This window comes from Stegostoma tigrinum, chromosome 5, assembly GCF_030684315.1.
Source record: "Stegostoma tigrinum isolate sSteTig4 chromosome 5, sSteTig4.hap1, whole genome shotgun sequence".
Classification (NCBI taxonomy): domain Eukaryota; kingdom Metazoa; phylum Chordata; class Chondrichthyes; order Orectolobiformes; family Stegostomatidae; genus Stegostoma; species Stegostoma tigrinum.
The window spans coordinates 111,458,206-111,472,094 of NC_081358.1; the positions used below are offsets into that span (position 1 = coordinate 111,458,206).

The 13,889-nt window shown below is 38.7% G+C and overlaps 1 protein-coding gene across 2 annotated transcripts in view; it reads right to left on the reverse strand.

The window, feature by feature from the left end:
* Nucleotides 1-13,889, reverse strand: part of dennd3a (DENN/MADD domain containing 3a) — an 89,605-nt gene that overhangs the window by 20,785 nt on the left and 54,931 nt on the right. The window contains exons 16-18 of one of the 2 annotated variants that reach the window (XM_059646195.1): nucleotides 8,208-8,312; nucleotides 4,197-4,456; nucleotides 1,456-1,623 (exon numbers count right to left, since the gene is read on the reverse strand). In XM_059646195.1, the coding sequence (XP_059502178.1) occupies nucleotides 1,456-1,623; nucleotides 4,197-4,456; nucleotides 8,208-8,312 (533 nt within the window). The remainder of the gene's footprint in view (nucleotides 1-1,455; nucleotides 1,624-4,196; nucleotides 4,457-8,207; nucleotides 8,313-13,889) is intronic. The other variant, XM_059646196.1, reaches the window with a different exon arrangement.

The following is a 13,889-nucleotide window of genomic DNA, read 5'->3' on the forward strand; positions in this document are numbered from 1 at the left end:
TTCAGGGCCGAAGAAAGTACAAGATGGTTTAAAATGCTTTAGGACATGGTCGAGTAGTTTCAGGGAACAGCATCTCATATTTCGCTTGGGAACCCTGTAGCCCAAGGGTATCAATGTGGACATCACAAGCATCAAAATCTCCCCTCCCCTGACCACATCCCAAAACCAGCCTGGCTAGTCCCCACCTCCCTAACCATTCCTCCCACCTCAAGCCCACCCTTATCTCCTACCCAGTCACCTCATCCCACCTCCTTGACCTGTCCGTCCTCCCTGGACTGACCTATCCCCTTCCTAACTCCCCACCTACATTCACCTTCACTGGCTCTAACCCCGCCTCTTTGACATCTCTCCTTTCACCCTATCTTCTCCTTTATTCATCTTCTATCTGCCTCCCCCGTCTGCCTATTTATTTCAGAATTCCCTTCCCCTCCCCCATTTTTGAAGAATGGTCTCGACCCTAAACATCAAACTTTCCTGCTGCTCTGATGCTTCTTGGCCTGCTGTGTTCATCCAGCATCACACCATGCTATCTCAGATTCTCCAGCATCGGCAGTTCCTACTATCTCCTTACCTTGCCATTTTTTTCGGTTGGAGGAGGAGGATGTAGTGTCATGTTTCAGGTTTAGCCAATGTCTGAATATATCAGTTCGTTCCTGGCTCGTGTTCTTTCCACACAACGTGCTGCTGAAAACAAAAATGCCTACTGCACGAGCTAAGTTTTTATACAGGAAGAAAGAACTACCTTACCTATCCATCGGCACTCTGGCTCACGCTGCAAAGTTTTGAAATTATCCACTCCACACCAAGTCTAGGTTATTTACAGACCCCAGGAAAAACAAGCATCCCAATACTGTCCTCTAGGTAACCTTCAAGTTTGCTTAATTTCACCTTTGTAATTTCGCACATCTCTGCCTTTTATCAGGATTTTTGGCAAATGAAAACTTTATGCACATCTCCAAGACCTGTCACCTCCAGATTTGATAACACCCATTCTTGGCAGTTTACTACCATTGGGCCTCCTTAACTTCTTGTTTATTCAAAATATAGATGTCACCACCATTCTATGTATTTCTTTCTAATCGATAAGGTCCACCAGTCATTTCTGATCCATTAGTGTACCTCTTCAATAGCACAATCAATTTTATGATCAATATACTGATCTTTAAAGCCAGCTATAGTTTTTCACTGCTGCTGCTAGGGACTCTTTTCTTAAAGAGCGTTCAAATATGACTTTTGTAACTACTCTGTCTTCTGCAAGATAAGTTACTGTAAAACAGAAGATGCTGGAAAAAGGCCATGAAATCAGAGGTTAAAGATCATAAATGAAAAGGTTAGAACTTCCAATAAGATTTGTGTTAAATGAAACGAGTTTGTACACTTGATGAATGGACTTTTATTATTTAAATGTCAAAAGATATTTAAATCATCGCGTATTTCAAAACAAAAGTTTCAAACCTTGAGCTTATCGGCCAATTTTTTCCCAGCCCACATTTCCTTCACAATTAGCTGCCAAAGATCACGTTCATTCTTCAGGTTTCCAATAAATGGTTCCTTCCGAGTAGTTTTAATTTTAAGAGCTGGGATTCGAAGTGGGAAAAACATCACTGAAATGTTTTCAAGTTCCTAACAATCGAGAAGAAAAGTATCAACAATGAAAACAAGACTCACCAAATCCATTCATAAGATTTGTTAAACAGGAAGGTCATGTTTCAGGCAGTACCTTCTGTTCCAAGTACCATCACATTTTATCCTGCAATTTTCGAACTGTGATGAAAATTAATCAGTTTTCTCATTTCTAGATGATCAGTCAGATCTCCATCCCTGCTCAATTATTCACAATGTTTCAAAACAATGTTTTAATAATCTTGATAACCTTTTGCCACAATACTAATGGAAGTAGTTCTTTAAATACTGGATGCATTGTTGATCATCTTCCAAGATGCTATTGGCCCTTGCACTAGAGGTTAGCTTCTATTTAAAAAGGGAGGCAGAGAGAAAACCAGAAATATTTATAGACAAGTCAACCTGGCATTGGTAGCAGGAAACTGCTAGAGTCCATTATAAAAGATTTAATTGCAAAACACCTGGCAAACAGTGACAAAATTGTAGAGTTGGCATGGACATATAAAAGGGAGCTCATACTTGGCAAATATACTGGATTTAACTAGTAGAGTTAACGGGAGGGAGCCAGTGGATGTGGTTTATGGACTTTCAGAGGCTTTCAACAAAGTTCGACACAAGGTATTAGCATGTAAAATTGAAGTGCATGGGGGTAGTGTACTGACATTGATTTTAAAAAAAGTTGTCAGACAGGAAACGAAGATTAGAAATAAAATGTTCATTTTCTAAAATGGTAGGTAGTGACAAGTGGGGTTAACATAGAACATAGAACATAGAACATAGAACAGTACAGCACAGAACAGGCCCTTCAGCCCACAATGTTGTGCCGACCATTGATCCTCATGGATGCACCCTCAAATTTCTGTGACCATATGCATGTCCAGCAGTCTCTTAAATGACCCCAATGACCTTGCTTCCACAACTGCTGCTGGCAACGCATTCCATGCTCTCACAACTCTCTGCGTAAAGAACCTGCCTCTGACATCCCCTCTATACTTTCCACCAACCAGCTTAAAACTATGACCCCTCGTGCTAGCCATTTCTGCCCTGGGAAATAGTCTCTGGCTATCGACTCTATCTATGCCTCTCATTATCTTGTATACCTCAATTAGGTCCCCTCTCCTCCTCCTTTTCTCCAATGAAAAGAGACCGAGCTCAGTCAACCTCTCTTCATAAGATAAGCCCTCCAGTCCAGGCAGCATCCTGGTAAACCTCCTCTGAACCCTCTCCAAAGCATCCACATCTTTCCTATAATAGGGCGCCCAGAACTGGACGCAGTATTCCAAGTGCGGTCTAACCAAAGTTTTATAGAGTTCTGCAGGGATCAGTCCTTGGACCTCAGTTATTCACAATGTATGCGAATTGTTTCAGTATGTTCAATACTGTTTCAGTATGATCTGGAATGCGAAGTGAACAGGCAAATGCACCACTACAGGTTAAGCATAATGTGGATAGATGTGAGATTATCCACTTTGGTAACAATACTAATAAAACAGATTATCTGAATGTCAATAGATTGGGCATGAGATTTGGGTGTCCTTCTACATCAGTAGCTGAAATTAAGTGCAGCAAGCAATGAAGAAGGCAAATGTTATGTTGGTCTTCAAAGCAAGAGAACTTGGGTACAGAGCTACAATTTTACAGGGTCTTAGTGAGACCATACGATGTACTGTGTGATCCTCCTTATCTGAGGAAAGGTATTCTAGCTTTGAAAGAAGTGTAAATGTTTACCAGATCAATTCCTGGTATAGAGGGACTGATATGGACAGAGACTGGATCAATTAGGGCTTACAGGCACTGGAGTTTAGAAGAATGATACAGGATCTCATATAAACCTATAAAATCCTAGACAGTGAAAATGAAGGATGTTCCTGGTGACTGAGGAGAACAGTCACAATCTAAGGATATGCGGTAGGCTATTTAGGACTGAGATGAGGAGAAGTTCCTTCACCCAGACAGTAGTGAACTTGTGGAATTCTCTGCCACTCAAAGCGATTAAGGCCAAAACACTGAATGATTTCAAGAAGATGTTAGATATATAGTTCTTAAGGATAAAGGGATCAATAGGTATGGGGAGAAAGCAAGAACAGGGTGTTGAGTTGAATGACTGGCCATGGTCAAACTGAATGCCAAGCAGGCTTGAGGTGCTGCAAAGCCTATTCTGCTCCTATTTTCTACATCTAAAAACTTTCCAGCTCAGTTTTGTATTGCTTAATGAAAATTAAAGACTCTAAATGATCAATCAACTTAATATTAAGCATTTTTACTGCACATCTGGTGTTTTCCAACAATAGACCAATGCTTTTAATTTTAAAAAGGTTTAACCAGGTCATACAACTAAAATATATACCAGTCTTTCAGCAACCAATAATTATCTTTCTAGGACAAAGCTATTAATAACTGGTTAACAGTGATATGAGGAAAAACATGGACTTGTATAACCGGGCAGCAATCCTGCTTTGGTTGTCCACTTCAGGCTACTTGCGCAGAACAAAGGATCATCTATACCTTTTTAAGAAGATAAAATAATTACATTTATTCAAGTATAAATTGCATGCACTCTTCTAAAGTATTACCAGTATCTCTCTAAATTTGGCAATCTCAACATAGCCAGGTCTACCCTCTGAAAGAAGAAACAGTCGCTTCTGTGTCAGCGCAATTTTGCCCACACCATAATTAGTTTTCACAGAGGATGATAATTTATAGACACTTTCATTTTTGTCCAAGTGCTCTATCACTTCCAGAGGAAGGTTAACTTCTTGTGCCTCAGTCTCAGATTCTTTCCAGAAGTTGTAAAAATCTTTAAATGTCTCAGGATCAATCTGTTTCAAATGCCCTGTAATTGAAACAAAATGAAACTTTACTGCACAACTTCCATTAAAAACGTATACCTGTTTCAAAGATCAGAGTTTGCTTCTAAATGGAAATTAAAAAGAAATCTTAATGGGAATGGTGATCTTTTAAAGTAGAAAATAAAATGCAAAATGCTAACAAAGCAACATTTGTTTCTCTCTAATAACACCAAAACAGCTATAAAAACAATCTTATTCTACAAATGAATTATTAGGAAATTTGGAGAGAAAACAAAACGTCAGCTTTAGCTAAGATATGCATCCAGTAGAAAGCCTCATGTTTGGAAAACGAAGACATTCACCTCAGTAGTTTCACCAGCATTAATGGATATAGAATTGTGGCAAACAGTGCTGAGATTTCTTAGCATGAGCTACTAGAGGGGAATAAGAAATCTATAAAATTGACGAAAGAATTCATGAACTAATGTAGTTTTAAGTAAACAATCTTGCTGAATCATGAAATTTGCTGCATCACGCAAAGCTCATGCAGGCTCCACCCCATTGTCAAGGAGGAAGTATTAGCTAAAGCCAAGAAACAGTTGAAGCTGCAAGCATTATTTATAATCTAGCAACATAAATCACCAAATGTATTATACAATGTAGCAGGAGGACATCAGTCTTGTGCCTGATACTTCAAATAGCTATCCATGTGAGGCAAGGGGAGGGTAACAAGAGTAGAGGGCAAGTCAGCATCAGGGATGGAATGTCAGGTACCTAGAGCCTTTAAACAAGGAACACCTCACCCCACCTCCAGGAAGCCACAGGCAACAAATGGGTTTACTGGTCTTACTATCAAAATGCAATTCCTAAATTTACTACTGAATTTCTTAAATGGTTATTCTTTGCGCAAAAGGACCTTAGACGACAGTAAGGCATGGGAGGTTGGTCTACCGGCCTTCCAACTGCAGATTAAATCAATTGGAGGAGGGAAAACAATGTGGACCCATCAGCCACCCTCCCACCTGATTAACTATCGTCCACCACTAAAAACTCACCATACAGGAGGGAATTAACCTTCCCTCCTTGTTTCTCATCTAAGAGTCTTCAATTCCTGTCAATATACGTTGCAAACTAGATTTGGTTCTTAATCTGTTTTTACACTTACAAACATGCCTTCTGCCCCTTGAGCATGCTCCATTATTCAATACAATCATGGCTGATTTTATTACTCTACATTTCTGCCTATCCTTGATAAATTTCCACCCCCTTGTCTATCAACAATCTACCTACCTCTGCTTTAAAAATATTTAAAGACTCTACTTCAATAGTCTTTGAAGAACAGAGTTCCAAATACAGATTCCTTTGACAGATAAAAAGTTCTTCTCAACTTTGTCTTAAATAGATGGCCCCTGATTTTTTACAGAGTGATCCCTAGTTCTGGATTCAGTCACAACAAGAAACATCCTTTTCACATGCAACTTGTCAAGACCCCTCAGGATGCTGTATGTTTCAACTAAGTCACCTCTTACTCTAAATTCCAGCACATGCAAGCCCAGACTGTACCCAGGCATCAGTCTGCTGCCAATTCATTTGCATTCATCCTTAAGTAAGGAGATCAATACTGTACTCAGTAGCCCAGTTGTTTTATGTTTCTAGCTCATTTTCTCTTGTAATCTAATTGTTTTCCTTATTGTTAATTGTTTGGTCACTCTTTTGATTTTGATATTCTGTTCAATCTTCTAAATTGCCATCCATCTTTGCATAATTATGTGATTTTTCTTTATGTGTGAAATTAACGTTAATTTTTTTAGTTAATCCCAAATGCTAGGTCCTCCTTTTGGAACTTTTCTCTCTTGTTGGAATATATCTACTCCATGTAATTGGAAATAAACTTTAAATGATTGCCACTGCAACTGTACTATTTCTAACCAAATTTGCCAGTTCATTTTAATAAGTTCTGCTTTCATGTTGTCGTAATTAGAATTAAAAGTCTAAATAAAAAATTTTGGATCCTTTCTTGTCTCCCTCAATCTGAACGTAGAATGCAATCATACGATTTCTGTTACCAAGCAGTGCATTAACTGTGAGATCATTAATTGATCCTATCTCCTGGCACAATAATTACTCTAGTTTTTTTTTAAGCCAGTCCTTATAATTGAGAGCACTTACCATCAGAAGTAAGTAATCATGTTTAATGCAACACATTTCGATAAACAGACATTTGGAACCATAAAATCATGAAGGCTATAGCATTTGTATGCTCCTTGTCTAATAAAACATCTTGAAAGTACATGGCAGGGTAAATCCTAGAAAGCTATTTCTTCTCATGGGAAGATCAGAATGAGGACTCACAGTTCAAGAATAAGAGATATCCATTTTAAAATGGAGCCTTGCAGAAATGTTTTCGCCCAGAGGTAGTTAGCATGAGGAGTTCTCTTTGGAGAAAAGTGTATTATCCAACTTATTCAAGGCTGCTTTAACCTTTTTCTTTGCTAGTCAAGGGTTATAGGGCAGACTGAAAAGTGGGAGTTTAGACCACAACTGGTCAGTCATGACCTTATCAAATTGCAAATCAGGCATCAAGTTGTAAGACTGTCTATTCCTGGTCTAGGTCCTTTGTTTCCCATGCAGAACTAATAGAAATATACTCATTATTGCATATCTTCCTTGCTTCATACATTTATTTAACTTGCCCTACAAGTTACTGTAAAGTATCCCATCACCCTTTCATAAAACAATTATTTTTCTTTTTTTGTCCTCACAGTGAGGACTGCAACTTAATAATACCATTTTCAGGCCAGAGAAAAATGGTCTTTATGAAAAATGCTATTTTACAAAAGGAATAAAGGTCAAAGCAACAAAATTGGAATTAACTCGGTTCAAGTTAATGGTCAAGTTGCTATTTGATTAAGAAAATTTTTTTCTTCACACAAATAAACTATGAGTTATTGATACTGTGCAGAACTTGAACATTTTAACAACATTTATAAAGTGATTTGTAGCACAGTAAAACTTTCCAATGTGCTTCACAGGAGCATTTTAAACAAATTTTGTCACCAAGTTACCAAAGGACAATAGGCAAAAGTTGGTTAAACAGGCATATTTTTAAAAGCATTCTAAAAGAAGTGCAAGGCAGAGATATTTGGGGAAGGAATTCTGGAGTTTGGATCCCAGGTCACAGAAAGCACAGCTATCAAAGGTAGTGAAATTAAAATCAGGGTGGAAAAGTGTTCAAAATTAATACTGCAAAGAGGCTGCAAATTCTGTTGCAGTAGTTCAATTCTTGATTCCCAAAGCCTTTTCACAACATTTTAAGTAGTTTGATATCATCTATTTAATCAGGACAACATTCATCGTTTAAGATCCATTCTTTCAATATCAGTGCATTAGGTGCATGCACAGCATAAAAGGTGTCAACTCTTTTCAGCAGCACCTTTTGATGCGCAACCTGAACTAACTAGAAGGTTAAGGGCGGTAAATGCATGGGAACAACATCTCACGTGAATATTATCACTCTCCTTCATAGTCACTTGGGCAAATTTCTCAAATTCGCTAATAGCATTACAAGTTTCAGTTCACCAAAAGGGCTGCGGCTGTTTAAGACTGCATCTCACTGCGGCTGTAAGACTACCTTAAGGGCCACCAAGAATTAGCAATGCTGGTAAGAAAATGAAAGGATGCATTGTGAAGATAGTACAGTCTGTGCATGATAATGTTGTTACAAGTAAAAAGGCATCAAAGTGGATGTTAAAGTTGTTAGCATTTGGAGATGGCCCAGCATTACATTCTGCTTACCCGTCTCAGCCGATAAATAAAATACTGATCTTGAAACCGCTTTTGGTGTTGGCCATTGCTCCGAAGTCATATCACGAGAATTAAAGCTGTTCTTTTCAGAACTGACTGAGGGAAAACAATAGAGGGTGAAACCAGGCGAACAGCACATTTCTAGAAGTGGATGAAGGGTTACCCTCAACGTAGCTGTTGATTAGTGAATGCAAACAGAAGCTGTTCTGGATTCAACTCTTAAAACATATTGATGCCAACATTTCCAAATCAGCATTTATTTAAGCAACTTAAATGAGTTTGGAACTGACAATAGTGAAGCACGACTGGAATGGGAGAAGGAATTACCCTGGAAATGAAAGATAAGTCAACTTACCATTATTAGCCCAAAGTTTGCAGTTTAGAATAAAGGGAAACTATTAACCGTTGCCTTGATTATGGAATAAATCAGACTACTTCTGGCTTCTGTCACATGGAAGAAGCTCTTCATTTTGCCCTCCTCTTTGATACAGCATCACCTCACCAAGGTTGTCAGCATTTATACCCATGAAGTGATCTGTCCACAAGACCGTGAATTTACACTATTCCTTGCACTTTTATTGTTCTTTCCTTCAGTTTTATATCTCTCATTTTGTTACCATTGCTGTTTTCTTTGATAATTAGAGCTTTAGACCCTTACTGATATTATACAATGTTAAACAAAAACTTTTTTCATGTACAACTCCACTGTTTGCCCACACTTTTATGCAATACCAGCTTTAACTGTCATTCTTCCCATGCCAATAAAGTTAGACTGACTAAAATGTGGATTCTTGCCTGCCCTGAGCTTACATAAAAAGAAAGTTTTATTTGAAATGCTGAGTCTGAAACCTTAATTATCAAGGCATAGATGATATTATTGTTAATAATAATAATAAAATATAACATTCTCACACTGCTGGGAATACGCGATTTTAAAGGAACCATTTAGGCATGTAAAACTTTTAAGTATAATAAAATGACGTGTCTCTACATTTCTGTTACACAAATTGCTCATGCCAAGATATCCACTAGAATGACAGCAAATTATTATTATCACAGTGTTGGAAAACCAAAGGTATGAAATGGTCAGTTTAAAAACCTTCCAGACTTGATACCCACACTTTCATAGTGGAAAAACTACCTGTTGATTTGGTTCATCTACAAACACACATGACAACACCATTAGAACTATCAAGTTAGCTCTTTCTATGCACTGGTGCATAATTTACCATCCCCATATTTTTCTAGCTAGTTTATCACAAAACCACTTCACACAAATGCAGAGGAAACCAGATATGCACCTACAAAGCTCCAGACAAATCTACCATTGATTCTAATTTTGGCTGGGGACCTGTTCTGAGTTATCCCTGTGTCCAGGCTAACATTTATCCTGCAAGCAATCTGTGAACCATTCAAGAGACCATAATAAGACGATAAGACGCAGGAGCAGAAATAAGCCATTCTGCCCATCAAGTCTGCTCCACCATTCAATGAAATCATAACTGATCTGATAATCCTCAACTCCACCTCCTGCCTTTTCTCCATTACCCTTGATTCCCTTACTCATTGAAAATCTATCCACTTCAGCCTTGAATTTACTTAAAAACCCAGACTCAGCAATCACAGAATTTCAGATTCACCACCCTTTGACAGAAGAAATTTCTCCTCATCTCTATCTTAAATGGTGACTACTTATTGAGATTACAACTTCTGGTGCTAGACTTTTCCACAGGGGGAAATCAACCTCACCTACCACATGAAATCCTTTAAGAATCTAGGATGGTTCAAAAAGGTCACCTCTCAGTCTCAAGCTTCACGGAGCACAAGTCCAATCTACAAAATCTCTTCTCTTAGTACACAGTCTCTCCAAATCCAGAATCAGTCTAGTGAACTTTCTTAGGACTGCCACTAATGCAGTAAATCTTTCCTTAAAAAAGGGCCCAAAACTGTTCACAGAATTTCAGTTGTGGTCTGACTAGTGCCTTGTATTGTTTTATATTCCATTCTTATTGAAATAAATACTAACATTCCAATTGCCTTCCCTACTACCTGCCAAACCTATATGCTAGCTTTTTGCGATTTATGCATCAGAACCCCAAAATTTCACTGTCCTCTATTCTTCCAACCAAAATGCAAAATCTCATATTTTATCAAATTATATTCCATCTCACTGAACCCATCCATATCCCTCTACAAAATCTGTATTATCCTCAACACTTATTTTCCATCTATTATTGCATCATCCGAAAAGCTGGGTATAATACATTCACTTTCCTCATTCTAGTAATTTATATCCATTATAAATAATCACGGCCCCAGCTCTGATCCCTGCAGCGTTCCAACAGTTGCAGGTTGCCATCTTGAAAATGACCCCTTTATTGCAATTCGGTCTTCTATTCATTAGCCAATCTTCCAGACATGCTAATATACTACCTCCAACACCAAGAGATCTAAACTTACTAAGCATCCTAATGTGGTAGTTTATAAAAGATCTTCTGAAAATATTACATTCCCCTTAATCTATCCTGTTTGCTACCTCATCATAAGGATTCTAATAAATTTGTAAAACATGATTTCTACTTCATGAGGCTATGCTGATTCTGTTTGATCTTGTTATGTATTTCTAAATGCTAACTGGGCTATACTTAGCCTTTTAATTTTGTCTCTTTCCCTTTGTGAATAGAGATGTTGCATTTGCAGTTTTCCAACCCTCTAGGTCTTTTCCAGAATCTAAGCATTCTTGAAAGATTACTACATTGTATCCACTATCTCTGTTGTTACTTCTTCTGGCATCCTAGAATTTATCCCTTCAGGTCCAGGGGACTTCAGTCTATAGCTCCATTAATTTCCCTAGCAATTTTCAGCAATGATAGTTATTGCATTTATTTCCCCTCCTGCATTTGCCCCTTAATTATGTAGTAATTTTGGGATTCTATTCATGTCTTCTGTGAAAACTGACATAAAGTTGCATTCAACTCCTCTTCTAGTTCACCATTATTTCTCCCCTGGTCTTGTTCTCTAAGGTAGAAACAGTATATGAAAGAATAGTGAGGGGGTGTGACACTGTTCTCTGAAACAGAGTGAGAGCTCTGAACTCACTCATCCATCATGACAGTGCTCTGAGGAAGGGTCACCGGGCCCGAAACATTAACTCTGATTTTCACATCACGGATGCTGCCACGCCTACTGAGCTTTTCCAGCAACTTCTGTTTTTATATCATGATAACTGAATCTTCTAAAATCAGTCGTCAACACAATTTCACTTTCATAAAAACTTTGCTGACTCTACCTAATCATATAATGATTTTTCAGGTAGATAGGGTAGTAAGCAGGCATTTGGCACAGTTGTCTTCAGAGGTCAGAACACTGAGTACAGGAGTTGGGATGTCATGTTATGGCTGTACAAGACATTGGTACGGTCACTTTTGAAATTCTCACAGAATCTTAGAAACCCTACAGTGTAGAAACAGGCCATTCAGCCCAACAAGTCCACAACACTCCTTCGAACAGCATCCCATCCAGACCCATTCCCCTACCCTATCCTTGTAACCCTGGATTTCCCATGTCTAATTTACTTAATTTACACACCACTGGGCACTTGGGGCAACTTAGCATGGCCAATCCACCTAACCTTTGGACTGTGTGAAGAAACGGGAGCACCCAGAGGGAACGACACAGACAGGGGGAGAACATGCAAACTCCACACAGACAGTCGCCCGAGTGTGGAATCAAACCTGGGTTCCTGATGCTGTTAGTCAGCAGTGTTAACTACTGAGCCACCATGCCGCCCCAATTCTGACCTCGTTGCTAAAGGAAGGTCACTATTAAACTGGAAATAGTACAAAAAGGATTCATAAAGATCTTACTGAAACTAGGGGGCTTGAGTTATAAGGAGAGGCTAGGTAGGCTGGGACTTTGTATGTTGCAGTATAGGAGGCTGAGAACTGGCCTTACAGAGTTTTATGAAATCATGAGGGCCATTCTCTCCATGTCTGCATGGGTCTCCTCTGGGTGCTCCGGTTTCCTCCCACAGTCCAAAGATGTGCGAGCTAGGTGGATTGGCCATGCTAAATTGCCTGTAGTGTTCAGGGGTGTGTGAATTATAGGGGATGGGTCTGGGTGGGATGCTCCAAAGGGCGGTGTGGACTCGTTGGGCCGAAGGGCCTGTTTCCACACTGTAGGGAATCTAATCTAAATCTAATAAATAAAGGTGAATAACCAAGGTCTTTTCCCCAACGTAAGGAGTCCAAAACTAGAGGAACTAGGTTTAAAAAGTGAAAGGAGAAAGATTTAAATGGGGCCTTAGGGGCAATGTTCGCACACAGAGGGTGGTAGACGTGTGGAATGAGCTGGAAGAGGAAGTGATAGAGTTGAGTACACCACCACATCTAAAAGACATCTGGACAGGTGCATGGAAGGGAAAGGTTTAGATGGATATTTGCCAAATTCAGACAAATGAGACTAGTTTGTTTTAGGAAACTTGGTCTGAATGGATGAGTTGTGCTGAACAACCTGTTTCCGCACTGTGTGAGTCCAAACACACACTGTTCAATTTACAGAAACTAACCCAGAGAAAGTGCTGGGAATCAAGCAATATGGAGATGTAGCTGTTTGAACATAGTAACATATCTCTGGATCTGAAGAATGCCAATGAGGTATAGTTTGTAAAATCAGCTATGCATCAGGGAAAACATTGCTCCATGATCTCTTCTGCCAATATTCATTTACAGAAGATAGAAGTTTCAAGTACTTGCAGTTTATGTTATTCACACTTTAAAGGGTCTGGATGACTTATATTTTTATGGTGATACAGCAAAAACAGCTTGTTTAATGTCTCAAGTTAAGGCTAAAGAATATTTTCTTAAGACTTTCAATACATACAGTTATATTGTTGTTATTATAGGATTCATCAGTAACATAGTGTTTTACAGTGAATGGGCCATTGCTTGGCCTGAAGGGTACAAGGGTCCATGGGGTGGGGAATGTTAGGGGCATAGTTTGGCATGTGTGTCATTTGTTAAGATTTTCTGAATGTGCTTTTCAAACGGTTCCCTCACCGATAACTCAGGGGGGTCGTGAATCACAAAATATTTACATGTTGGCCCAACTCCATGAAAATTGCCAAGGACTAGGATACAGCTATGCCCACAATGGAACCTGCCATGTCAGGAGTCTAGCCTACACTCTGTACTGGTCAATACTGAAGGTTACAGATTCAAGTCTTCGCCATCTTCACACCATCAATAAGTCACTGTGACCATGAAAATCCAGCCCATTTAACAACTGTGAAAATTCCAATTTGTTAAAAACCACATCAAACATGCAAAATCTACGACGTACTTTCAGATTCTTACTTAAAAACTTTACCCATAAGACGTCTAAAGCATCATTTCACATTTGACAAAAGCACTGTTAAAATTTCAATGAATGTTAAACGGCGTTTTAACCACATGACCAACAGATTCATTAAAACCAAGATCTCCCTCATAGCAACCCAGATATAATTTAAATTTTTGCAATTTACAGTCCTTCCCAAAGAGGAAAATAGTTATTTTCACATGCATTAAACAAAGGAAGACACATAGAAACACCAAAGGAGAAAGGATAAGAGAAAAAAATCAAAAATGAGATTAAAATGTGAAATCAGGTATTTGAAAAAAAGACATTAATCTC